At 51.4% G+C, this 26851-nt stretch overlaps 1 protein-coding gene across 1 annotated transcript in view; it reads right to left on the minus strand.

Annotated features, from left to right (window-relative positions):
- Window positions 1-17533: 17533 nt before the first annotated feature.
- Window positions 17534-26851, minus strand: part of LOC119967792 (high affinity immunoglobulin epsilon receptor subunit gamma-like) — a 40940-nt gene continuing 31622 nt past the window's right edge. Inside the window, exons 5-6 of the mRNA XM_038800792.1 lie at window positions 24280-24300; window positions 17534-18162 (exon numbers count right to left, since the gene is read on the minus strand). Coding sequence (XP_038656720.1) covers window positions 18094-18162; window positions 24280-24300 — 90 coding nt within the window. The 3' untranslated portion in view covers window positions 17534-18093. The remainder of the gene's footprint in view (window positions 18163-24279; window positions 24301-26851) is intronic.

Consider the following 26851-nt stretch of genomic DNA (forward strand, 5'->3'; position numbering starts at 1 on the left):
TTAATCTACACGCCATCATTCTACCGTAATAAGACCATAAGACATAGGAGCGGAAGTAAGGCCATTCGGCCCATCGAGTCCACTCCACCATTCAATCATGGTTGATTTCAACTCCATTTACCCGCTCTCTCCCCATAGCCCTTAATTCCTCGAGAAATCAAGAATTTATCAATTTCTGTCTTAAAGACACTCAACGTCCCGGCCTCCACCGCCCTCTGTGGCAATGAATTCCACAGACCTACCACTCTCTGGCTGAAGAAATTTCTCCTCATCTCTGTTCTAAAGTGACTCCCTTTTATTCTAAGGCTGTGCCCCCGCGTCCTAGTCTCCCCTGCTAATGGAAACAACTTCCCTACGTCCATCCTATCCAAGCCATTCATTATCTTGTAAGTTTCTATTAGATCTCCCCTCAACCTCCTAAACTCCAATGAATACAATCCCACGATCCTCAGACGTTCATCGTATGTTAGGCCTACCATTCCTGGGTAGGCCATGGCCATGGGTAATCCATGTACCTATCCAATAGCCGCTTGAAGGTCCCTAATGTTTCCGACTCAACTACTTCCACAGGCAGTGCATTCCATGCCCCCACTACTCTCTGGGTAAAGAACCTACCTCTGACATCCCCCCTATATCTTCCACCATTTATCTTAAATTTATGTCCCCTTGTAATGGTTTGCTCCAACCGGGGAAAAAGTCTCTGACTGTCTACTCTATCTATTCCCCTAATCACCTTATAAACTTCTATCAAGTCGCCCCTCATCCTTCTCCGTTCTAATGAGAAAAGGCCCAGCTCCCTCAACCTTTCCTCGTAAGACCTACTCTCCATTCCAGGCAACATCCTGGTAAATTTCCTTTGCTCCTATTCCAAAGCTTCCACATCCTTCCTAAAATGAGGTGACCAGAACTGCACTCAGTACTCCAAATGTGGCCTGACCAAGGTTTTGTACAGCTGCATCATCACCTCACGGCTCTTAAATTCAATCCCTCTGCTAATGAATGCTAGCACACCATAGGCCTTCTTCACAGCTCTATCCACTTGAGTGGCAACTTTCAAAGATCTATGAACAGACTCCAAGATCTCTCTGCTCCTCCACATTGCCAAGAACCCTACCGTTAACCCTGTATTCCGCATTCATATTTGTCCTTCCAAAATGGACAACCTCACCCTTTTCAGGGTTAACCTCCATCTGCCACTTCGCAGCCCAGCTCTGCATTCTATCTATGTCTCTTTGAAGCCGACAACAACCCCCCTCACTATCCACTACTCCACCAATCTTCGTATCATCTGCTAATTTACTGATCCACCCTTCAACTCCCTCATCCAAGTCGTTAATGAAAATTACAAACAGCAGAGGACCCAGAACTGATCCCTGCAGTATGCTACTGGTAACTGGGCTCCAGGCTGAATATTTGCCATCCACCACCACTCTCTGTCTTCTATCGGTTAGCCAGTTTGTTATCCAACTGGCCAAATTTCCCACTATCCCATGCCTCCTTACTTTCTGCATAAGCCTGCCATGGGGAACCTTATCAAATGCCTTACTAAAATCCATGTACACTACATCCACTGCTTTACCTTCATCCACAAGTTGGTCACCTCCTCAAAGTGGAAGTGTAACTTGTAAGGCAAGACCCACCCCTCACAAATCAGTGAAAAAATGAAATGAAATGATCCCCGTCGGTCCGTAATTACTCCTTGTGTGCTCAGGGTCAGTTCCTGTTGGCTTGTCTGATTCATTTTCCACCTTTATACTATCAGTGAATGAAAATGAAATGAAAATCGCTTATTGTTATGAGTCGGCTTCAATGAAGTTACTGTGAAAAGCCCCTAGTCACCACATTCCGGCGCCTGTTCGGGGAGGCTGGTACGGGAATTGAACCGTGCTGCTGGCCTGCCTTGGTCTGCTTTCAAAGCCAGCGATGTCCTTTGTATCATCTGATGCATGTTTGAACTATATGATGTCAGGTCTCTTTGTGTGATCTGATGCATCGTTGAGCTTCGGACATCAGTTCCTTCTGGAAGATCCGATGTATAGTGCTCTTGAGCTCTTAGTGCTTCTCATCTGGAGTCAACTTCTCCAAGATCTCATTTTCTTATAGGCTGTTCACAATAGACGTGCTCTCAATTGATCTGTTCAATGTTGCACTCTTGATTGTCAGCCTCTGTACAGTCCAGCTGAGATCTGTCAATCTCGCTTCTGTCCTGCACAGCTTGTGTGCTACTTGTGATCGATTCATCACTAGTTGCAAATAAAGTGGATCGACCGTTACAGTCTTCTTTTTGTTGCTCATCATTTGTTTCTTCACTGTTGTCATTACTGGCAAATAAATTAGATAGACTTTCATAGTCTTCTTCGTCTTCCTCTGGCTCTTCATCTGTTTCCTCATCGGATGATTGTGGCATCGTACCTCCTGTCTTCACCCTGTCTGGAACGTGCAGTCGCTTAACGAGGTTCAGGGCTTTGCACACTTTCGCTCCCAGTATGGACTCTCCCTCTGTGTCCACAATGGCGAATTGTACGATGTGACTTCGATTGTGCACCCATGCTTCTAGGTCACATACCCCCTCACGTTTCAATAGCATTTCCGCTGTAGGCGATCAGCCGTTTCGTTCGATCGAAAACCGCCGGTGGAACATTCAGGCGGTTCAAATCGGAGAGGCTGAGGAAATTGTCACTTGTTCCGGTGACGAGCTTGCATTTGATTAATGTGGTATTCAGCATCTCTGCAATTGTCCATTCATCGAGATTTGGAACAAATTGGGTTTGATTTTTTTCAGCTTCTGAGATTTCCTGTGGATCTTTGTCCACACTTTCAATTGTATCCATATAGAATATATCTTCCAAATCTTGTTCATCTACTGTGATGTTGAGTTTATACCCTTTATTTTTAGATTTGTTCAAATTTTCTTCTTGTTTTACGCTGCAAACGTCTCGTTCAGCTGTTTGTTTAAATTTCATCCCTGCTCTGCATTGCGAGGGAAAATGGTTCCGGTTTTTGCACTTCCGATTGACGGCCATTTTCTTCTTAAGTGGGCGTGGCCACAACGTCTGCCAGTCATCACGTCAATGATGGATGTCATGCGCAAACGTCTATTGCGCGTGCGCAAATCGATCGCTGCCCGGAGTGCGCTCTTTTCTCAAGTGTGCATGCGCAATCGTGTGCCCATGCGCAGAACGATCAACTTCCGGATCGCGTCATTTTTCAAAGTGTGCGTGTGCGAACTGGTCCCGCACATGCGCAGAACGTTCAACATCCCGAATCGGGTTTTTTTCTTTAACTGCGCATGTCCGAAATGTCCAAATTCCGGAGTGTGCTATTTTTGTCAAGTGCGCGTGCGCAAACTGGCCTTTTTTTCTGGTGCGCTGAATTTCTAGCTGCACCACAGTTTCAACGGAGGCTAAATATTTCACATTACTTTGCCGATTCAACATTTCAGAAGGTCTATTTTTCGTTGCTTTACTTGCATGGAACATTTTAATAGAATCCTCCAGCATTATGTCTTGTTTTTGCAATCGTTCATGCAGCTTTTCATTTATTTTAAGCTCACAATAGATATCGAATTTTTCAATGACCACTTTAAACTTATTTTTCTCAATTTCATTCTCAAAGTGGAATGAAATATACACTCCTATAGCATGCGGACCAGCCCAATTTAGTAACAGCGCAATCATTCACTTCTCACAGGTTTCTTGGAGGTTTGAGGCTGTGGGGTACAGTTTACATCTACATGACCCGATGTGCTGACTGACTTTGGAGTCTGCAGACCTTCCATGAAGTTGCTACAGAGTCTGATTGTTGCTACTGGAGTCTGGTTGAGGTTTTTGTTGCAAGTTATTTATTTCTCCCTAAACCTGACGATTTGACTTTAAACAACTCCTGGTACCATGTTGGAACCTTCCACTCCTGGTATCATGTTGAGTTCTCTATTTTGCTTTACCTGGATGGCTTGGGTGCAAAGTGTTGAACAAAGAACACAAAGCTTTGTTAACCAACAAAACTATCAATTTATTTACACTACTAATGATTTGTTCACATTCCGAAAGTAGAAGGTTACTGTATTAAACTATGCTATCTCTACCTACAGAACTCTCAAGTATACAACTGCTCTCTCTCATGTCTCACCATCTTTTCTATCATCTGTCCCACAAGGTTCAGCATTATCCCTTATGTACTCATAGGACTAGCTCCCTCTAGTGGCTGTCTGTATACATTTCATTAACCCTTGCATTCATGTATGATAATACCACAAAGGGAGTCCATTGGAGGTTCCCTCGTCTGATCACCGGGGTTGGCAGTACTAACCTATGAGGAGAGATTGGGCCTGTGTTCAACATAGAACATACAGTGCAGAAGGAGGCCATTCGGCCCATCGAGTCTGCACCAACCCACTTAAGCCCTCACTTCCATCCTCTCCCCGTAACCCAATAACCCCTCCTAACGTTTTTTGGTCACTAAGGGCAATTTATCGCAGCCAATCCACCTAACTTGCACATCTTAGGACTGTGGGAGGAAACTGGAGCACCCGGAGGAAACCCACGCAGACACGGGGAGAACGTGCAGACTCCGCACAGTCAGTGACCCAAGCCGGGAATCGAACCTGGGACCCTGGCGCCGTGAAGCCACAGTGCTAATCACTTGTGCTACTCGGGTTAAGAAATATGAGGGGAGGTCCGATTGAAATTTAAAATTCTAACAGAGCTGGACGGACTCGATGCAGGGAGGATGTTTTCCCCGGTTGGGGAATCTGGAGCCAGGGGACAGTCTCGGGGTCCGGGGTAAACCATTCAGGACTGAGATGAGGCAAATTATCTTCACTCAAAGGGAGGGGAGTGGCGAACCTGTGGCATTCTCTACCACAGAAGGTGGTGGGGGACAAGTCACTGAATGTATTCAAGAAAGAGATACATATGGTTTTGATTTTGATGGCATTAAGGGGTGTGGGGGGATGTGAGAATATGGGATTGAGGTACAGGATCACAGTGAAAGGCGGAGCAAGCTTACGGGGCCTCCGCCGGCTCCTAGTTTCTTTGTTCCTATGTTTTGAGATGGGACGTTCGTCAAAATCGGTTTGCCTGTAGTCTCGTTACCAGGTCTGCTTGTATTGGTGGCCCTGCAGGAACAGACTGGGAGAGTTTGCGATGTTACAGTCTGCGGCTCTGCAGGTCTCAGTAATGCTGCCCGTGCTGCTGCTGCCGCATCCCTCTGCAGACGGCACTTCAAGATGGGACAGGGAGACCGACATGGCTGACCAACACTGTGGCTTCTCACTGTTACCCTTTCCCAATGATGACTGCTGTTTGATGAGATTCACCACAGCCGGGCTTATTGTTTGGGGGGCGGTTCAGGCAGATTGGAAAACAGCAAATGTGACGCCACTGTTTTAAAAAGGAGGTAGAAAAAAGGCGGGTAACTATAGGCCAGTTTAACTTCAGTAGTGAGGAAAATGCTTAAGTCTATCGTTAAAGAAGAAATAGCGAGACATCTGGATCGAAACTGTCCCATTGGGCAGACATCATGGGTTCATGAAAAGCAGGTCATGTTTGACTAATTTACTGGAATCGTTTGAGGACATTACAAACGCGGTGGACAACGGGGAACTGGTGGATAGATTTCCAGAAGGCATTCGACAAAGTGCTGCACAAAAGGCTGCTGCGTAAGATAAAGGAGCCCGGCGTTACGGGTAATGTATTAGCATGGATAGAGGAATGGTTAACGGACAGAAAGCAAAGAGTAGGGATAAATGGGTGTTTGGGCGATCAGTGGCTAGTGGTGTGCCTCAGGGATCAGTGTTGGGTCCACAATTGTTCATAATTTACATCAATAATGTTGAGTTGGCGACCAAGCGTCGAAGTTCGCAGATGATACTAAGATTAGTGGTGGAGCCACTGAAAGTTTGCAGAGGGATATCGATAGTTTAAGTGAGTGGGCAAAGGGTCTGGCAGATGGTGTTCAATGTTAGTAAATGTGAGGTCATCCATTTTGGGAGGAACAACAGCAAAATTGACTGTTATTTAAATGGTAAACAGTGTGCTGCTGTACAGAGGGACCTGGGTGTCCTTGTGCATGAATTGCAAAACGTTGGTTTGCAGATGCAGCAAGTAATTCAAAAGGCAAACGGATTTTTGTTCTTCATTGCTAGAGGGATGGCGCTCAAATAATAGGGAGGTTATGCTGCAGCAGAAAGTAAGGAGGCATGGGACAGACATGGGAAATTTGGCCAGTTGGATAACGAACTGGCTAACTGATAGAAGTCAGAGAGTGGTGGTGGGTGGCAAATATTCAGCCTGGAGCCCAGTTACCAGTGGCGTACCGCAGGGATGTTGCAGCTGTGTAGGGTGCTGGTGAGGCCACACCTGGAGTACTGTGTACAGTTTTGGTCACCTTACTTGAGAAAGGATGTACTGGCACTGGAGGGGGCGCAGAGGAGATTCACTAGGTGGATTCTGGAGTTGAGAGGATTGGCTTATGAGGAGAGATTGAGTAGACTGGGACTATACTCATTGGAATTTAGAATACTGAGGCGAGATCTTATAAAAACATAAAATTATGAAGGGAATAGTTAAGATAGAAGCAGGGAGATTGTTTCCACTGATGGGTGAAACTAGAACTAGGGGGCACAGCCTCAAAATAAGGGAAAGCAGTTTAGGACTGAGCTGAGGAGGAATCTATTCACCCAAAGGGTTGTGAACCTGTGGTATTTCCTGCCCAGTGAAGCAGTTGAGGCTACCTCGTTGAATGTTTTTGAGGCAAAGATAGATTGATTTTGAACAGTAAAGGAATTAAGGGTTATGGTGAGGGTGAGTGGGCAGGTAACTGGAGCTGAGTCCACAAAAGATCAGCCATGATCTCATTGAATGGCGGAGCAGGCTCGAGGGGCCAGATGGCCTACCCCTGCTCCTAGTTCTTATGTTCTTATGACATATACCCTGATGGTGGATGAAGGCAATCACTGCCTTTTGTCTCAGAATGACCCATTCAATTCAGGAATGATGGTCTCAGGACAGAGTCAGAGGGTTATACAGTACGGAAGAGGCCCTTCAACCCATCCAGTCTGTACCAATAAAAAGTCCACTAAATCTGCACTGATCCCACTTTCCAGCACTTGGCCCATAGCCTTGAATGGTTTAATATTCCAAGTTCTCACCCACGTACTTTTTAAATGTTGTGAGGTTTCTCCATCTCTACTACCTTCCCAGGCTGTGCATTCCAGACTCCCACCACCCTCAGGGTGGGAAAAAACGTTCCTCAAATCCGCTCTAAATCGCCCTGCCCCTCACCTTAAAATGATGTCCCCCTCGGTATTGACCCTTCAGCGAAGGGGAGCAGCTGATTCCTATCCATGACCCTGTCCATACCGCTCATCATCTTACACACCTCTTGACACCCTTTCATCCGGAATGTATCCTTATAGGAGAGGGTGGCAGTTTGCAAACCCAACGATCAGGTCAAATCTGAGCCTCGGTGGCCCTCCTTTGCAGCAATATTCTCCATTTTGACAGAAACATCTGTCCCAAAAGATTGCACACTGAGTGAAGTTTATATTTTAAAATTGTGAACATGATACGCCTCTTTTTCCTGGGTTTAACCACCACAAAGCCTGGGCTCTATTTATGGATAGGCCACAAAGCCTGGGCCCTAAATCTGCATGGGTGAGGTCACACAACCTGGGACTGTCATTCTGGCTTCGGCCCTAAGGTATGCGGGCTGTTGTTCCAGGTCTCATGGCCTGGGGCAGTAGTTTCAGATTTTGTTTTGTCAGCAATCAATCCTGGGCCTAGACTGCAGAGGTCTGGGTCTGAGGCTTCAGGTTAGGCCGCACAGCCTGGGCCTCAGGCTCCAGGTTAGACTACACATCCTGGGCCTCAGGCTCCAGGTTAGACTGCACAGCCTGGGCCTCAGGCTCCAGGTTAGACTGCACAGCCTGGGCCTCAGGCTCCAGGTTAGGCTGCACAGCCTGGGCCTCAGGCTCCAGGTTAGACTGCAGAAGTCTGGGCCTGAGGCTCCAGGTTAGGCTGCACAGCCTGGGCCTCAGGCTCCAGGTTAGGCTGCACAGCCTGGCACTCAGGCTCCAGGTTAGGCTGCACAGCCTGGGCCTCAGGCTCCAGGTTAGGCTGCACAGCCTGGGCCTCAGCTCCAGGTTAGACTGCACAGCCTGGGCCTCAGGCTCCCGGTTAGGCTGCACAGCCTGGGCCTCAGGCTCCAGGTTAGGCTGCACAGCGTGGGCCTCAGGCTCCAGGTTAGGCAGCACAGCCTGGGCCTCAGGCTCCAGGTTAGGCTGCACAGCCTGGGCCTCAGCTCCAGGTTAGACTGCAGAAGTCTGGGCCTCAGGCTCCAGGTTGGGCTGCACAGGCTGGGCCTCAGGCTGCAGGTTAGGCTGCACATCCTGGGTCTCAGGCTTCTGATTAGACTGCACTGCCTGGGCCTCAGGCTTCTGAGTAGACTGCACAGGTTACACTGCACAGCCTGGTCCTCAGGCTGCAGGTTAGATTGCACAACCTGGGATCAGGTCCAGGTTAGACAGCACAGACTGGACCTCAGGCTCCAGGTTAGGCTGCACAGACTGGGCCTCAAGCTCCAGGTTAGACTGCACAGCCTGGGCCTCAGGCTTCAGGTTAGACTGCACAGCCTGGGCCTCAGCTCCAGGTTAGGCTGCACAGCCTGGGCCTCAGCTCCAGGTTACACTGCACAGACTGGGCCTCAGGCTCCAGGTTAGACTGCACAGATGGGCCTCAGGCTCCAGGTTAGACTGCACAGCCTGGGCCTCAGGCTCCAGGTTAGATTGCACAGCCTGGGCCTCAGGCTCCAGGTTAGACTGCACAGCCTGGGCCTCAGGCTCCAGGTTAGACTGCACAGCCTGGGCCTCAGGCTCCAGGTTAGACTGCACAGCCTGGGCCTCAGGCTCCAGGTTAGACTGCACAGCCTGGGCCTCAGCTCCAGGTTAGACTGCACAGCCTGGGCCTCAGGCTCCAGTTTAGACTGCACAGCCTGGGCCTCAGCTCCAGGTTAGACTGCACAGCCTGGGCCTCAGGCTCCAGGTAAGGCTGCACAGCCTGGGCCTCAGGCTCCAGGTTAGACTGCACAGCCTGGGCCTCAGCCTCCAGGTAAGGCTGCACAGCCTGCGCTTCTGGCTCCAGGTTAACCTGCAGAGCCTGGGCCTCAGGCTCGAGGTTAGGCTGCACAGCCTGTGCCCTTTTTACCTGGTGCATAGTCGAATGCTCTACGTCTGTGTTAATCCACAAAGGTTGGGGCTGTGCAGTTCCAGGATACATTAGGCCAGCAGTTTTGGTCTCGTTGCTTAACAGAATGACATTAAAAGAAGTTCCAGCAGCTTCACTCAACCAGGGATGGGGAAGCTATCTTATGAGGAAAGGTTGGACAGTTTGGGTGTCTATCCTTTGGAGGTTCGAGCATTAAGAGGTGATGTTAGGCTGGGATCCTGAGAGGATTTGACAGGGTGGATGCTGAGAGCATTTTTCCTCTTGGGAGAGAGATTAGAACTGATGGAGGAGGGGTGGAATAGTTTTTAAATGATCTCCATGTAGACAGAGATGGAGACGAATTTCATCTTTCCGTCGCTAGTTTGCTGAATTTTCTTCTTCAGAGAGCAAAGGGCGCCCATGGAGGTCATTGAATACATTCAAGGGGGACAGACAGCTGAAATATTATTAAGTCCACAATCAGATCGGGCACGGTCTAATTGAATGGTGGACAGACCAAAGGAACCAAATAGCCTATTCTTCCTCCTATTCTTTTGTGTTCTTATGTTGCAGAACCTGGGACTATACTTCATTTAGGCCACAAATCCAAAGGCTGCAGTTCGGTTAGGCCTCAAAGCCTGGGACTGTAGTTCCAGGTCAGGCAGCAAAACCTTGGGGGTAGAGCTCAGTTAGGCCTTAAAGCCTGGTGTTTTCCTTCAGTTAGGCCATAACCCAGATAATGGAGATCAGTTGGGCCAGAAAGCCTGGGGGCTGTAGTTCAGCAAGGCCATAAAACGCGGGGTTGTAGTTCTAGGTTAAGCCACAAAGCCTGGGTTTTAGTTCTCATAGATTATCGTAGAATTTACAGTGCAGAAGGAGGCCATTCGGCCCATCGAGTCTGCACCGGCCCTTGGAAAGAGCACCCTACCCAAGGTCAACACCTCCACCCTATCCCCATAACCCAGTAACCCCACCCAACACTAAGGGCAATTTATCATAGCCAATCCACCTAACCCGCACATCTTTGAACTGTGGGAGGAAACCGGAGCACCCGGAGGAAACCCACGCAGACACGGGGAGGATGTGTAGACTCTGCACAGACAGTGACCCAAGCCGGAATCGAACCTCAGACCCTGGAGCTGTGAAGCAATTGTGCTATCCACAATGCTAACGGGCTAGATTAGGTCACAAAACCTAGGACTGTAGTTTGAGGTTAGGTCACAAAACCTGGGGCTGGAGCTCAGTTAGGCTGCAAAGCCTTGGACTGTAGTTCAGTTTGGCCACAAAGAATGAGGCTGTAGATCAGCCAGGTTGTAAAGGCTGGGGCGAAAGGGAAAATGCTGGAAAATCTCAGCAAGTCTGGCAGCACCTATAGGGAGAGATAGGAGATAACGTTTCGAGTCCGATGACTCTTTGTCAAAGCTGGGGTCTTTGTAAAGGCTGGGGTCATCGTTCATCTTAACCACAAAGCCTAGGGCTGTAGTACAGTTAGGCCAGAAGTCTGTGACTCTTAGTCAGCCAAGCTGCACAGCCTGAGGATGTCATTTTAGATCAGGCCACGAAGCCTCAGGCTGTAGTTCTAGAGCAGGCCACAAAGCCTCGGGCTGTAGTTCTAGATCAGGCCACAAAGCTCGGGCCTGTAGTTCTAGATCAGGCCACAAAGCCTGGGGCTGTAGTTCTAGATCAGGCCACAAAGCCTCAGGCTGTAGTTCTAGATCCGGCCACAAAGCCCCGGGCTGTAGTTCTAGATCAGGCCACAAAGCCTGGGCCTGTAGCTCCAGGTCAGGCAGTAAAGCCTGGGCCTGTAGCTCCAGGTCAGACAGTAAAGCCTGGGCCTGTAGCTCCAGGTCAGGCAGTAAAGCCTGGGCCTGTAGCTCCAGGTCAGGCAGTAAATCCTGGGCCTCTAGCTCCAGGTCAGGCAGTAAATCCTGGGCCTCTAGCTCCAGGTCAGGCAGTAAAGCCTGGGCCTGTAGCTCCAGGTCAGGCAGCAAAGCCTGGGCCTGTAGCTCCAGGTCAGGCAGCAAAGCCTGGGGCTGTTGTTCGAGGTCAGGCCACAAAGCCTGGGGCTGTAGTTCTAGGTCAGGCCACAAAGCCTGGGGCTGTAGTTCTAGGTCAGGCCACAAAGCCTGGGGCTATAGATCCAGGGAAGGCCATAAATCTGGGGCTGTAGTTGTAGGTCAGGCCACAAAGCCTGGGGCTATAGATCCAGGGAAGGCCATAAATCTGGGGCTGTAGTTCTAGGTCAGGCCACAAAGCCTGGGGCTGTAGTGCTAGGTCATGCCACAAAGCCTGGGGCTGTAGTTCCAGGGAAGGCCATAAAGCCTAGGGCTGTAGATCTAGGTCAGGCAGCAAAGCCTGGGCCTGTAGCTCCAGGTCACCAGCAAAGCCTGGGCTTGGAGCTCCAGGTCAGGCAGTAAAACCTGGGGCTGTAGTTTTAGGTTAGGCCACAAATACTGAGGCTGAATTCAGTTACATTAGAAAGTCTTGGGCTATAGTTCCTGCAGGTCAGTCAACAAAGCCTATGGCTGTAGTTCTAGGTTAGGCCACAAAGCCTGGGGCTGTAGTTCTATGTCAGGCCACAAAGCCTGGGGCTGTAGTTCTAGGTCAGGCCACAAAGCCTGGGGCTATAGTTCCAGGAAAGGCCATAAAGCCTGGGGCTGTAGATCCAGGTCAGGCCACAAAGCGTGGGACTCTGCTCCAACTCAAGCTATAAAGCCTGGGACTGTTGTTCTAGATCCGGCTGCAAAGAGTGGGGATGTAGTTCAGTCAGGCCACAAAGTCTGGAGCTGTAGTTCCAGATCAGAGCACAAAGCCTGGGGCTGTAGTTCCAGATCAGAGCTCAAAGCCTGGGGCTGTAGTTCCAGATCAGAGCACAAAGCCTGGGGCTGTAGTTCAAGATTAGGCCTGAATTGGGGCTGGAGTTCAGTTAGGCCACCACACTGGGGCTGTTGTTCCACTTCAGGCCATTAAACCTGGGGCTGTAGTTCAGTTAGGCACAGAGGCTGCGGCTGCCATTCAGTTAGGCCACGACACTGAGGCTGTAGTTCTAGGTCATGCCACAAAGCCTGGAGCTGTAGTTCTAGGTTAGGCCACAACACTGGGGCTGTAGTTCTAGGTCATGCCACAAAGCCTGGAGCTGTAGTTCTAGGTTATGCCACAACACTGGGGCTGTAGTTCTAGTTCAGACCACTAAACCTAGGGCTTCAGTTCAGTTCAGCAACAAAGCCTACAGCTGCCATTCAGTTAGGCCACAACACTGGGGCTGTAGTTGCAGGTCAGGCACAAATGCTGGGACTGTAGTTCAGTTAGGCCACAAAGCCTGGGGCTGGAGTTCTAAGTTAGGCCACAAAGCCTGGGGCTGGTTCAGTTAGGCCACAAAGCCTGGGGCTGGAGTTCTAAGTTAGGCCACAAAGTCTGGGGCTGTGATTCTCGGTTAGGTCATAAAGCCTGGGGCTGTAGTTCAGTCAGGCTGCAAAGCCTGTGGCTGTGGTTCCGCAGACCAGGCCACAAAGTCCTGGGCTATAGTTGTCAGGCTGCAAAGCCTGGGGCTGTCGTTCCGCAGACCAGGCCATGATGCGACCATCAATTCACTCGAGACAGAGGATAGAAGTGAACAGAGGCTTTAATCGACTATGAACAGTGCCTGCCTGCCGCCTACAGGGCAGCTGCTCCTATACCTCCCCTCAAGGGGGCAGAGCCCACAAGGGCACCAACATGAGACAATTGTGTAGTACAGTACAATGGTCCATAGGTGGAGCCCACATGGGCAACAGCATGGTAAAATGTAATACAGTGGTGAATGGGGCTGTAGTTCTAGATTAGGACACAAATCCTGGGGCTGTAGTTCTAGGTTAGGCCACAACTACAATACGTTCACCACATTCACCCCCTGTTAAAAAAGTGAAGTCCGATGGGGCTGAAGGGCTCACAGGTTCAGTCTGTCCGGCACCCGGATTGTGCGCTGCGATCGCTGGAGCTCTGGTATCACAGCTGGCCCGGGTGTCGAACTCGTCAGTGCGGGCATGGGTGGTAAACTCGACGAAGCGGGCACAGGCGTGGACTCGGGGAGCGTGTCTTCAGGAGCTTCATTCCTGAAGGTCGGTGAAGAGGGGAGGAGGTGTAGAGGCCATGCAGGGGTGGGGCGCTGTTCGGTGTAGGTTGGGAGGGGGGGGGTAGGTTGGGGTGATGGTAGGGGATCCTACGGGTGCCAGGTCCCGGAGGGAGACCGTATCCTGTCGGCCGTCGGGGTGCTCCACGTATGCGTACTGGGGGTTAGTGTGAAGGAGCGGGATCCTCTCGCCCAGGGGGTTGGAATTATGGCTCCTGACATGTTTGCGGAGTAGGACAGGCCAAGGTGTCGTTAGCCAGGACGGAAGGGGGCGATCATGAGGGGTCTCGTTTGTGGCCGGGCAAAGGAGCGACCTAATAGAGTGGAGGGTGTCAGGGAGGACCTCCTGCCAGTGGGAGACTGGGAGATTCCTGGACCGTAGGGCCAGGAGGACGGTCTTCCAGACCATCGCGTTCTCCCTCTCCACCTGCCCGTTCCCCCTGGCGTTGTAGCTGTTAGTCCCGCTCAAGGCGATGCCCTTACCGAGCAGGTACTGACGCAGCTCGTCGCTCATAAACGAGGAGCCCCGGTCACTGTGAACGTACGTGGGGAAACCAAACAGGGTGAAGACACTATGCAGGGCCTTAATGACGGTGGCTGCGGTCATGTCAGGGCAGGGGATGGCAAAGGGGAAACAGGAGTACTCGTCAATGACGTTGAGGAAATACGTGTTGCGGTTTGAAGTTGATACTGAGGCGCTCAAAGAGCCGGATGCCTTTACCAGGTGGGACATATCCGGTCGATAGAAGTGCGACTTACACTCAGCGCAGATTTGGCAGTCCCTGGTCATGGCCCTGACCTCCTCGGTGGAGTAGGGCAGGTTGCGGGCCTTGATGTAGTGGAGGAGCCGGGTGACCCCCGGGTGGCAGACGTCATCGTGGATGGCCCGAAGTCGGTCATCTTGCGGGCTGGCGCATGTGTCGCGGGACAGGGCATCTGGGGGCTCGTTGAGCTTCCCAGGACGATATACTATATCGTAATTATAGGTGGAGAATTCGATCCTCTACCTCAAGATCTTATCGTTCTTGATCTTGCCCCACTGTGTGTTGTCGACCGTTGGTCGGTGACGTGAGTAAACTGCCTACCAGCGAGGTAGTGCCTCCAGTGCCATTCAGCTTCCACGATGGCTTGGGCTTCTTTTTCGACTGAGGAATGTCAAATTTCGGAGGCGGTGAGGGTTCGGGAGAAAAATGCTACTGGCCGGCCCGCCTGATTAAGGGTGGCGGCGAGATCAACCTCTGACGCGTCACTCTCCACCTGGAAGGGGACGGACTTGCCCACCGCGCGCATCGCGGCTTTGGCAATATCCGCCCTGGTGCAGCTGAAGGCCTGGCGGGCCTTAGTCGCCAGTGGGAAGATGGTGGCTTTGATCAGTGGGCGGGCTTTGTCCACATAGTTGGGGACCCACTGGGCGTAATAGGAAAAGAACCCGAGGCACCTTTTCAAGGCCTTGGGGCAGTGGGGGAGGGGGAGTTGCTGGAGGGAGGTGCATGCGGTCAGGGTCGGGCCCTCGGACTCCGTTTTCCACAACATAGCCGAAGATGGCCAGTCTGGTCGTGCGGAAAACGCATTTCTCCTTGTTATAAGTGAGGTTGAGGGATTGGGCGGTTTGGAGAAATCTCTGGAGGTTGGCGTCGTGGTCCTGCTGGTCGTGGCCGCAAATGGTGACGTTGTCCAGATACGGAAATGTGGCCCGCAGCCCGTACTGGTCCACCATTCGGTCCATCGTTCTTGGAAGACCAAGACCCCGTGATGCCGAAGGGGACCCGGAGGAAGTGGAAGAGGCGGCCGTCTGCCTCGAACGCCGTGTAGTGGCGGACCTCTGGGCGGATTGGAAGCTGGTGGTATGCGGACTTTAGATCCACCGTGGAGAACACTCGGTAGTGCGCGATCTGATTAACCATGTCCGCTATCTGGGGGACGGGTACGCATCGAGGTGCGTGTACCGGTTTATGGTTTGGCCGTAATCTACAATCATCCGTTTCTTTTCCCCGGTCCTGACGACCACCACCTGGGCTCTCCAGGGGCTATTCCTGGCCTCGATGATCCCCTCCCTCAAGAGTCACTGGACCTCGGACCTGATGAAAGTCCTGTCCTGGATGCTGTACCGCCTGCTCCTGGTGGCGACTGGCTTACAGTCGGCGGTGAGGTTTGCAAAGAGCGGGGGAGGGGTGACCTTCAGGGTCGCGAGGCTACAGACGGTGAGTGGGGGTAGGGGCTCGCCGAACTTCAGGGTCAGGCTCCTGAGGTTGCACTGGAAGCCCAGTCCCAACAGGAGAGGAGCGCAGAGATCGGGGAGTATGTGTAGCTTAAAGTTTGCGTGTTCGACGCCCTGTATCGCAAGGTTCGTGACAGTGTCCGCCCAGATCTGCACTGCGTGCGATCCGGAAGCGAGGGAGATTGTTTGAAGTGCGGGGGAGATTTGGAGCGAGCAGCGCCTTACCGTGTCTGGGTGAATGAAGCTCTCTGTGCTTCCGGAGTCAAACAGGCAAGGCGTTTCGTGTCCATTGACCCGGACGGTCATCATGGAATTCCGGAGGTGCTTCGCGCGTGACTGGTCGAGGGTGACCGCGTCGAGTTGCGGGTAGCTGGCATGGTCAGAGGTGATGGGGTGGTCCCGAGATGGCTGCCCCCGTCGGTCGCAAGTGTCGGGCGGCGAGGAAGATGGCGTCCAAGATGACGGTCCCCATGAGTCGCACATGGCAGGCCGCGTGGGATACGGTGGCCAAGATGGCAGCCCCCTTGAGTCACACGTGTTGTGTGGCGTTGAAGATGGCTGGTCCCCACGGTCAACACGAGGCAGATGTCGCATCCGGAGGGGGCGGAGCCAGCAGGGCACGCAGCCACACTGCGGGTCTGCAGGCCTGTGAGTCCGAGAGTTGGGCCTGCGATTTGGAGGACTTGGACCTGGCCAGGCAAACTTTGGCAAAGTGTCCTTTCTTGCCGCAGTCGCTGCAGTTCGCGTTGCGAGCTGGGCAGCGTTGCCTGGGGAGCTGGTGCTAGCCGCAGAAATAGCAGGGTAGCCCCCCGGGTTGGGCAGGCAGCCACACGGCACAGGCCTGGGGTACTCTCTGGTCGGGGGTCCACGAGGGGGTCACGTGATCGGACGGGAACGCGTTGAGGCTCTGAAACACTACTTCTAGGGAGGTGGATAGTTTTACCGTCTCTTCTAGGCCGAGGGCGCCCTTCTCGAGCAGGCGCTGTCTGACGTAGTTGGACCTGACTCCAGCCACGTAGGCGTCCCGGACGGCGAGTTCCATGTGTTGGGAGGTTGTGACAGCCTGGTAGTTGCAGCTCCGTGCGAGTGTTATCAGGTCGCGTAGGTACTCCTCCAGTGATTCCCCGGGCGTTGGCGGCGAGCGGTGAGGAGGTGCCGTGCGTACACTTCATTCACCGGCCTCACGTATAGGCACCAGCATCGCGAGGGCGTCTGCGTATGTGGTCGCTTCCTCGAGTTAGACGGAGAATCGATGGCTCACCCGGGCGTGGAGGAGGCTCAACATCTGATCGTTGGTGACGGAGGGCGAGGAGGAGACGACGAGGTAGGCCTCGAAACATCGGAGCCAGTGTGAAAAAAATCCCTTTGGTTTCCACAGCCTGTGGGTCGAGTTCCAGTCGGTCAGGTTTGAGGGCTGCTTCCATCGCGATATTGTTGTCGATTAAATTGATGCGACCATCAATTCCCTCGAGACAGAGGATAGAAGTGAACAGTGGCTTTAATCAACTAGAACAGTGCCTGCCTGCGACTGCTCTGCTATGAGGGCCGCCTACAGGGCAGCTGCTCTTATACCTCCCCTCAAGGGGGCGGATCCAGGGGCGGATTCACAAGGGCACCGACATGAGACAATTGTGTAGTACAGTACAATGGTCCATAGGTGGAGCCCACATGGGCAACAGCGTGATACAGTGTAATACAGTGATGAATGGTTCCTATAATACGTTCACCACAGGCCACAAAGCCTGGTACTGTAGTTCAGTTAGGCCGCAAAGCCCGGAGCTGTAGTTCAGTTAGGCCGCAAAGCCTGGGGCTGTAGTTCAGTTAGGCCGCAAAGCCTGGGGCTGTAGTTCAGTTAGGCCGCAAAGCCTGGGGCTGTAGTTCCGCTGGTCAGGCATCAAAGTCAGGAGCTGTATTTCAGTTAGGCCGCAAAGCCTTGGAGCTGTAGCTCCGCAGGTCAGGCTGCACACTTAACCCATACACAAAAGAAGATTTTAAAACACTGGCTCATGTTAAACTTAGTTTATTGCAATGTGAGAGCTCATGATACACTGGAATAGAAGTGAGGAATACAGCAATTCATGAAGCATCAAGCTGTTCGACCGACCTGTGGGATTTAATCGCCTTCCTGTATGCCCTCTGTCCCCAAACACCCCCTCAATCCCCCATTCCCCTCACCCAACTCCAGAGCAGCTTATACCTGCCCCTCCCATATGCAAGGCACTGAAGAGCATCTGAAAAGCACTTTAACACATATTAATGCAAGAGAAATTGTCTCGAGAGGCGAATATCCTCCTTTCCTGTGTAACAGGCTCAAGAGAGAGAGGGGCTGAATGGCCCTCCTGTTCCTGTGGAGATAGGAACCTGGCTCTCCGAGTGACATTTGGTGCTGAGATAATAAACTCGAAGCGCAGCTCGATTGATGCAATGTTGATATATGTATATTGGTGAAGATTTGCCGATGTTAGTCTGACTTAAGTGTGATCAGCTTCGACTCAAACCCTCCTGACTCCCGACCCTCCACTTCCTGATCACTCCGAGTGGGTAGCCAGGGGCCGATCGGCAGCTCACTGGGGCTTTTTAAACTTCTGAGGCTGCAACGACTCGTAGGTATCAAGCTGACGCCCTTCCAGACCCTATTGGGGAGAGGGGGTGGGAGAGAGAGAGAGACGGGTTAGAGATAACGTCACAGGGAACAAGGGGGAGGAAAAGAGAGACAGAACACAGAGACAGAGAACAGAGAGAACGAGGCTGGTTAGAGATAATGCCACAGGTAGAGAGGCAGAGAGAGAGAGAGGCAGAGAGAGGAGAGGAGAGGCAGAGTGAGAGAGAGAGGCAGAGAGAGAGAGAGGTAGAGAGAGAGAAAGGTAGAGAACGAGACAGGCAGAAAGATAGGTCGACAGAGAGATGAGAAACAGACAGCAAAAGAGAGAGAGAGAGAGAGAGAAAGACACAGAAGAGAGACAGGCCGGGGGCGAGGGGAGGGGAGGCGAGGGGGGGGGGGGGGGGGGGAGACAAAGAAAAACAGAGAGAGATAGACATAGACAGACAGACAGAGAGAGAGAGACAGAGGGAGACACACACACACACAGAAACAGAGACAGACAGATAGATGGACAGAGGTAAACAGACAGAGACAGAGGGGCTAGAGAGAGAGAGAGAGAGAGAGAGAACGAGAAAGAGAGAACGAGATTTTTGTAGACTACGAAGGGGTCCACACCGAGTTGAGAAAAGAAAATAAAGTTTTATCACAATAACTATTATTTAGACAGCACGAAAGATCCTCCCTCGTCGGTACCCAAACAGGCCGACTGTATACTGAAGATAACTGTACATGGTTTAGGGTCCCCGCCCCCTTTAATGGGGGAGCTCATATTCAGTGAGGCTCATGGGAGTTTAATCATAGCCACCTTGTGTGATGGTATGGATTTGAGCCCTGCCATTGGTGCAGAGCACTGGCTTCCCATTGGCTCTGGCTGGTCATGTGCCTCTCGTCCGATTGGTTGGGACTAGTCATGTGACTGCTCTCCAATTGATCGAGAGGCAAGTAGGCCCTGCCTCCGAGGCGGGGTATAAGTACCCAGAGTTCCCGGCGGTCTGTCATTCTCTGTAGTCGACCACCGGGCTAACAACTAGCTGATTAAAGCCACAGTTCGGATCCTAAATGTGTCTTGAGTCGAATTGATGGTACATCACCTTGTAAGTCCCGTGTGGGGGGGGGAGAGAGAGAGAGACACACACACACAGAAAGAGAGAGAGAGAGAGAGAGAGAAACACACACACACACACACAAAGAAAGAGAGGGACAGAGAGAAATAGAGACACAGAGAAAGAGAGAGAAACACAGAGAAAGAGGGAGAGACAAAGAGAGAAACAGAGACACAGAGAAAGAGAGAGAGATACAAAGAGAGAAACAGAGAGAGAGACACGCACACAGAGAAGTGAGACAGAGAGAGAGAGACGGCGATAGAGACAGAGATAGAGGCAGAGACAGAGACAGAGAGAGAGATGGAGAGATTAGAAAGAGATATAAAGACAGATAGACTGGTCCAGAAAGTGAAGTCGCAAAGGATCAGAATGAGTTGGCAAGATGGATACAGAACTGGCTCAGTCATAGAAGGCTGAGAATAGCAATGGAAGGGTGTTTTTCTGAATGGAGGGCTGTGACTAGTGGTGTTCCGCAGGGATCAGTGCTGGAGCCTTTCTCTTTTGTAATATATATAAATGATTTGGAGGAAAATGTATATTGTTATATGTAAATGATTATTAAGTTGGCGGACAACACAAAGGTGGGTGGAATTGCGGATAGCGATGAGGACTGTCAGAGGATACAGCAGGATTTAGATTGTTTGGAGACTTGGGCAGAGAGATGGCAGATGGAGTTTTATCCGGACAAATGTGAGGTAATGCATTTTGGAAGGTCTAATACAGGTGGGAAATATACCGTAAATGGCAGAACCTTTAAGAGTATTGACAATCAGAGAGATCGAGGTGTACAGGTCCACAGGTCACTGAAATGGCAACACAGGGGAGAAGATAGTCAGGAAGGCATATGGCTTTAAGAGGGTGGGTAGGATAAGGCAGTGTCTCGGACATTTATAAGGAGCTTATGGGGTCGGAGGAGACGCAGACCGAGGAGCTGAAGTGTAAGTGGGAGGAGGAGCTGGGAGGAGAGATAGAGGATGGTCTATGGGCAGACGCATTGAGTAGAGTCAACGCATCCGCAACATGTGCCAGGCTCAGCCTGATACAATTTAAGGTCGTTCATCGGGCTCATGTGACAGTGGCCCGGATGAGCAGATTCTTTGGGGTGGGAGACAGGTGCGCAAAATGTGCGGGAGGACCAGCGAACCATGTCCACATGTTCTGGGCATGTCCAAGGCTTAGGGGATTTTGGCAGGGGTTTGCGGACGTCATGTCCACGGTGTTAAAAACAAGGGTGGCACTGAGTCCAAAGGTGGCGATTTTCAGGGTGTTGGAAGACCTGGGAATCCAGGAACAAAGAACAAAGAAAATTACAGCACAGGAACAGGCCCTTCGGCCCTCCCAGCCTGCGCCGATCCAGATCCTTTATCTAAACCTGTCTCCTATTTTCCCTCTGTTCCCGTCCGTTCATATACCTGTCCAGATGCCTCTTAAATGATGCTATCGTGCCCGCCTGTACCACCTCCGCTGGTAAAGCGTTCCAGGCACCCACCACCCTCTGCGTAAAAAACTTTCCACGCACATCTCCCTTATACTTTCCCCCTCTCACCTTGAAATCGTGACCCCTTGTAACTGACACCCCACTCTTGGAAAAAGCTTGTTGCTATCCACCCTGTCCATACCTCTCATAATTTTGTAGACCTCAATCAGGTCCCCCGTCAACCTCCGTCTTTCCAACGAAAACAATTCTAATCTACTCAACCTTTCTTCATAGCTAGCACCCTCCATACCAGGCAACATCCTGGTGAACCTCCTCTGCACCCTCTCCAAAGCATCCACATCCCTCTGGTAATGTGGCGACCAGAACTGCACGCAGTATTCCAAATGTGGCCTAACCAAAGTCCGATACAACTGTAACATGACCTGTCTACTCTTGTACTCAATACCCCGTCTGATGAAAGCAAGCATGCTGTATGCCTTCTTGACAACTCTATCCACCTGCGTTGCCACCTTCAGGGTACAATGGACCTGAACTCCCAGATCTCTCTGTACATCAATTTTCCCCAGGACCCTTCAATTGACCATATAATCCGCTCTTGAATTTGATCTTCCAAAATGCATCACCTCGCATTTGCCTGGATTGAACACCATCTGCCATTTCTCTGCCCAACTCTCCAATCTATCTATATTTTGTTGTATTCTCTGAAAGTCCTCCTCGCTATCTGCAACTCCACCAATCTTAGTATCATCTGCAAACTTGCTAATCAGACCCCCTATACCTTCCTCCAGGTCATTTATGTAGATCACAAACAACAGTGGTCCGAGCACGGATCCCTGTGGAACACCACTAGTCACCCTTCTCCATTTTGAGACACTCCCTTCCACCACTAATCTCTGTCTCCTGTTGCCCAGCCAGTTCTTTATCCATCTATCTAGTACACCGTGAACCCCATATGACATCTTTTTCCATCAACCTGCCATGGGAAACCTTATCAAACGTCCATGTATATGACATCTACAGCCCTTCCCTCATCAATTAACTTTGTCACTTCCTCAAAGAATTCTATTAGGTTTGTAAGACATGACCTTCCCTGCACAAAACCATGCTGCCTATCACTGATAAGTCTATTTTCTTCCAGATGTGAATAGATCCTATCCCTCAGTATCTTCTCCAACAGTTTGCCTACCACTGACGTCAAGCTCACAGGTCTATAATACCCTGGATTTTCCCTGCTACCCTTCTTAAACAAAGGGACAACATTAGCAATTCTCCTGTCCTCCGGGACCTCACCCGTGCTCAAGGATGCTGCAAAGATATCTGTTAAGGCCCCAGCTATTTCGACCCTCGCTTCCCTCAGCAACCTGGGATAGATCCCATCCGGTCCTGGGGACTTGTCCACCTTAATGTCTTTTAGAATACCCAAAACTTCCCCCTTCCATATGACAACTTGACCTAGAGTATTTAAACATCCATCCCTAGTCTCAACATCCGACATGTCCCTCTCCTTGGTGAATACCGATGCAAAGTACTCATTAAGAATCTCACCCATTTCCTCTGAGTCCACGCATAAATTCCCTCTTTTGTCTTTGAGTGGGCCAATCCTTTCTCTAGTTACCCTCTTGCTCCTTACATATGAATAAAAGGCTTTGGGATTTTCCTTAACCCTGTTAGCCAAAGATATTTCATGACCCCTTTTAGCCCTCTTTATTGCGCGTTTGAGATTCGCCCTACTTTCCCGATATTCCTCCAAAGCTTCATCAGTTTTGAGTCGCCTCGATCTTATGTATGCTTCCTTTTTCATCTTAGCTCGTCTCACAATTTCACCCGTCATCCATGGTTCCCTAATCTTGCCATTTCTATCTCTCAGACGGTCTGGCCTTTGCTTCCCTGGTAGCCCGGAGACGGATACTATTAGCTTGGAGGGACTGAAAGCCCCCGAAGTCGGAGACCTGGCTATCGGACATGGCTAGCTTTCTCTGTTTGGAGAAAATCAAGTTCGCCTTGAGAGGGTCAATGTTAGGGTTCACCCGGAGGTGGCAACCGTTCGTCAACTTCTTCGCAGAAAATTAATCGGCAGCAGAAGGTGGGGGGGGGGGGGGGGGGGGGGGGGGTAGTTTAGCTTAGAGTAGGGGGTTAATAAAGGTGGGGCCTGTAAGAGAGGGAGTCGGCTTTTGCACTATGTTTATAGTTTCATATCCATTGTTTATTGTGTTGTTGCTATAATACCAAAAAATACCTCAATAAAATGTTTACTAAAAAGAAAAAAAGAAGGCATACGGCATACTTGCCTTCATCGGCTGGGGCATTGAGTTTAAAAATTGGCAAGTCATGTTGCAGCTGTATAGACCTTAGTTAGGCCTCATTTGGAGTATAGAGTTCAATTCTGGTTGCCACACTACCAGAAGGATGTGGAGGCTTTAGAGAGGGTGCAGAAGAGATTTACCAGGATGTTGCCTGGTATGGAGGGCATTAGCTATGAGGAGCGGTTGGAGAAGTTTGGTTTATTCTCACTGGAACGACGGAGGTGGAGGGGCGACCTGATAGAGGTCTACAAAATTATGAGGGACACAGAGTGCATGATCAGAGGCTTTTCCCCGGGTAGAGGGGTCAATTACTAGGGGGCATAGGTTTAAGGTGCGAGGGGCAAGGTTTAGAGGAGATGTACGAGGCAAGTGTTTTACACAGAGGTTAGTGGGTGCCTGGAACTCGCTGCCGGAGAAGGTGGTGGAAGTAGGTACGATAGTGACATTTAAGGGGCATCTTGACAAATACATGAATAGGATGGGAATAGAGGGATATGGACCCAGGAAGTGTGGAAGGTTCCAGGTTAGACGGGCAGCATGGTCGGCATAGGCTTGGAGGGCCGAAGGGCCTGTTCCTGTGCTGTACTTTTCTTTGTTCTTTCACACAGAGAGAAACAGAGAAGAGAGAGTGTGGTGAATGTATAGTACTAGTAATTCACCAGTCTATCAGTATCATGTTCTGCCATTGTGTTACAGCTATGTTATGTTGTTGACCCTGTGGGCTCCACCTTTGGGCCATTGTGTGGCTTCACCCACAGGGGGATATGTTGGGGGATGTACGGGCTCCGCCCATGGCTCCTCCCCTTGAAAGGAATTATAAAGAGCAGTTGACCTGTAGGCGGTCCACAGTATTGTACCAGTCGCAGGCAGGCACTGTTCTAAGCTGATTAAAACCTCGGTTTGATTCTGCTCGTGTCTTTGAGTGAATTGATGGTCGCGTCAGAGAGACTGAGACACAGAGAGAGAAACAGAGAAAGAGAGAGAGGCAGAGAGAGAGAGAGAAAGAGAGAGAGACAGACAGAGAGAAAAAAAGAGACAGACAGAGAGAGAGAGAGACAGAGAGAGGGACAGAGACAGAGACACAGAGAGAGAAACAGAGAGACAGAGAAAGAAACAGAGAAAGAGAGAGAACAGAGAGACAGAGACAGAGACAGGCAGAGAGAGAAAAAGAGACGGACAGAGAGAGAGAGACAGAGGCAGAGAGAGACAGACAGACAGAGGCAGGGAGAGATAGAGGCAGGGAGAGACACAGACAGACAGAGAGAGAGAGAGACAGAGGCAGGGAGAGATAGAGATGGTCTCACCGTGTAGATTCCTTCTTCTTTCTGTTTGGGGAGAAGAGGAAATGATAGTTTAAACTTTGGTAAATGGCATGAACACATATCACACATTGGAATATTCATTGTGTGGCCAGAGTTCAGACAGCACGATGTGTACACAGCTGGATAAATAGAAAATTCAGGACAGGTACAGCACGGGGTTAGATACACAGTAAAGTTCACTCTACACTGTCCCCATCAAACACTCCCAGGACAGGTACAGCACGGGGTTGGATACAGAGTGAAGCTCCCTCTACACTGTCCCCATCAAATACTCCCAGGACAGGTACAGCACGGGGTTAGTGTGGTAGTCACCACTGTTTGTATAATACGTGTATTGGAGGTAATACGGTATGGCTCCTGTATTACAGGTACGGGGGTAGATCCCTGCCAGCTGGCTCCGCCCAGTAGGCGGAGTATAAATGTCTGTGCACACCGAGCTGCTGCCATTTCTGGTAGCAGCTGCAGGAGGCAATACATCTCTGGCTAATAAAGCCTCGATTATTCTCTACTCTTGTCTCGTCGTAATTAATAGTGCATCAATTTATTAAGCAGAGATATTACAGCGATGGAACTTCGTATCAAGCCTGATCGCCTACAGCTGCACCCGTAAGCAGCCAACGCCACGTCGACCTTCGACCACTGGCTAGCCTGTTTCGAGAGCTACCTCCGATCCGCAAAGGACCAACCCTCGGAAGAACAGAAGCTCCGGGTCCTTTACGCACGGGTGAGCTCTGATATTTTTCCCCTTATCCGGGATGTGCCCACTTACACTGAAGCAATGCAGCTCCTGAAAAAACATTATATTCGCCCGATCAACAAACTGTACGGCAGGCACCTCCTGTCCACGAGACAGCTACTCCCTGATGAGTCTTTAGACGATTTCTGCCGTGCCCTGCACATCCTGGCGAGGAACTGTGATTGCCAGGCAGTTTTGGCAGTCGAACATGGAGAACTTTTAATCAGGGACACTTTTGTTATGGACATGGGGTCAGTGTACATGTGCCAGCGCCAATTGGACGGGGGTACGTTTGACCTTGCGGCAACCAGGCAGCTCGCGAATTCGCTAACAGTAGCCTCCCGTAACGTACAGTCGTACGCTCCCGACCGCTCGGCACCCTCATCGTGGGCCCCACCAGCTTCCGCCCCCAGCCCACCCCAAGCCTGCGCCGCAAGGCAGCCAGCCAATCCCAGGGGGCCCAAATGCTACTTCTGCGGGCAGACTAAACACCCCCGCCAGCACTGCCCGGCGCGGAGCGCACCCTGCAAGGCCTGCGGGAAGAAGGGACCGCATTGCTGCGGTGTGCCAGGCCCGGTCGATCGCTGCTGTAACCAGCCCTATTGTTCCTGCAGCCGCCACGTGCGACCCTTGGCCGCCGCCATTTTCGCCCCCGCAACCCACATGCGTGGGCGCAGCCACTTTCCCTTCATCAGGCCCATGGGTGCCGCCATCTTCCCCCCCATCAGACCACTTGCGGCCTGTGGGCACCGCCATCTTTAAAGCCACCATCTTCGGCGCCATTTTGGACGGTGCCTCAGGACACCTCATCGGGGCCACTCATCTCCCACAACCGCCGCCGACCAGCCCGGGGCCCACCAACGCCAGCCGCAGCTCGCCTCCATCACGCTCGACCAGTCACGGCCACACAACCTCGCAACCACGGAAACGACGGTGAAAGTCGATGGCCAGAAGACATCATGCCTTCTCAATTCCGGGAGCACCGAGAGCTTCATTCACCCCGATACGGTAAGGCGCTGCTCCCTCACGGTCCATCCCATCAATCTCCCTGGCCTCCGGATCCAACTCCGTGTCGGTCCGGGGGTACTGCACCGCCACCCTCACCATCCAGGGCATGGAGTTCAGCTGCTTCCAGCTCTACGTCCTCCCCAACCTCTGCGCTGCCCTGCTACTCGGCCTGGACTTCCAGTGCAACCTCCAAAGTCTAACCCTGAAATTCGGCGCGCCCCTACCACCCCTCACCGTATGCTGCCTCACGACCCTTAAGGTCGACCCGCCTTCTCTGTTTGCAAACCTCACCCCGGATTGCAAACCCGTCGTCACCAGGAGCAGACGGTACAGCGCCCAGGACAGGACCTACATCAGGTCTGAGGTCCAGCGGCTGCTACGGGAAGGTATTATCGAGGCCAGCAACAGCCCCTGGAGAGCTCAACTAGTAGTTGTGAAGACTGGGGAGAAACACAGGATTGGTCATTGACTACAGTCAGACCATCGATCGGTACACGCAGCTCGATGCGTACCCCCTCCCACGCATATCTGATACGGTCAATCAGATTGCGCCGAGTACCGGGTCTTCGCTACAGTGGACCTTAAATCTGCCTACCACCAGCTCCCCATCCGCAAGGCGGACCGTCAGTACACTGCGTTCGAAGCAGACGGACGCCTTTACCACTTCCTTAGGGTTCCCTTCAACGCCACTAACGAGGTCTCGGTCTTCCAACGGGAGATGGACCGAATGGTTGACCGGTACGGACTGTGGGCCACCTTCCCATACCTGGATAACATCACCATCTGTGGTCACAACCAGCAGGACCACGA

The sequence above is a fragment of the Scyliorhinus canicula genome, chromosome 6 (assembly GCF_902713615.1).
Source record: "Scyliorhinus canicula chromosome 6, sScyCan1.1, whole genome shotgun sequence".
NCBI lineage: Eukaryota > Metazoa > Chordata > Chondrichthyes > Carcharhiniformes > Scyliorhinidae > Scyliorhinus > Scyliorhinus canicula.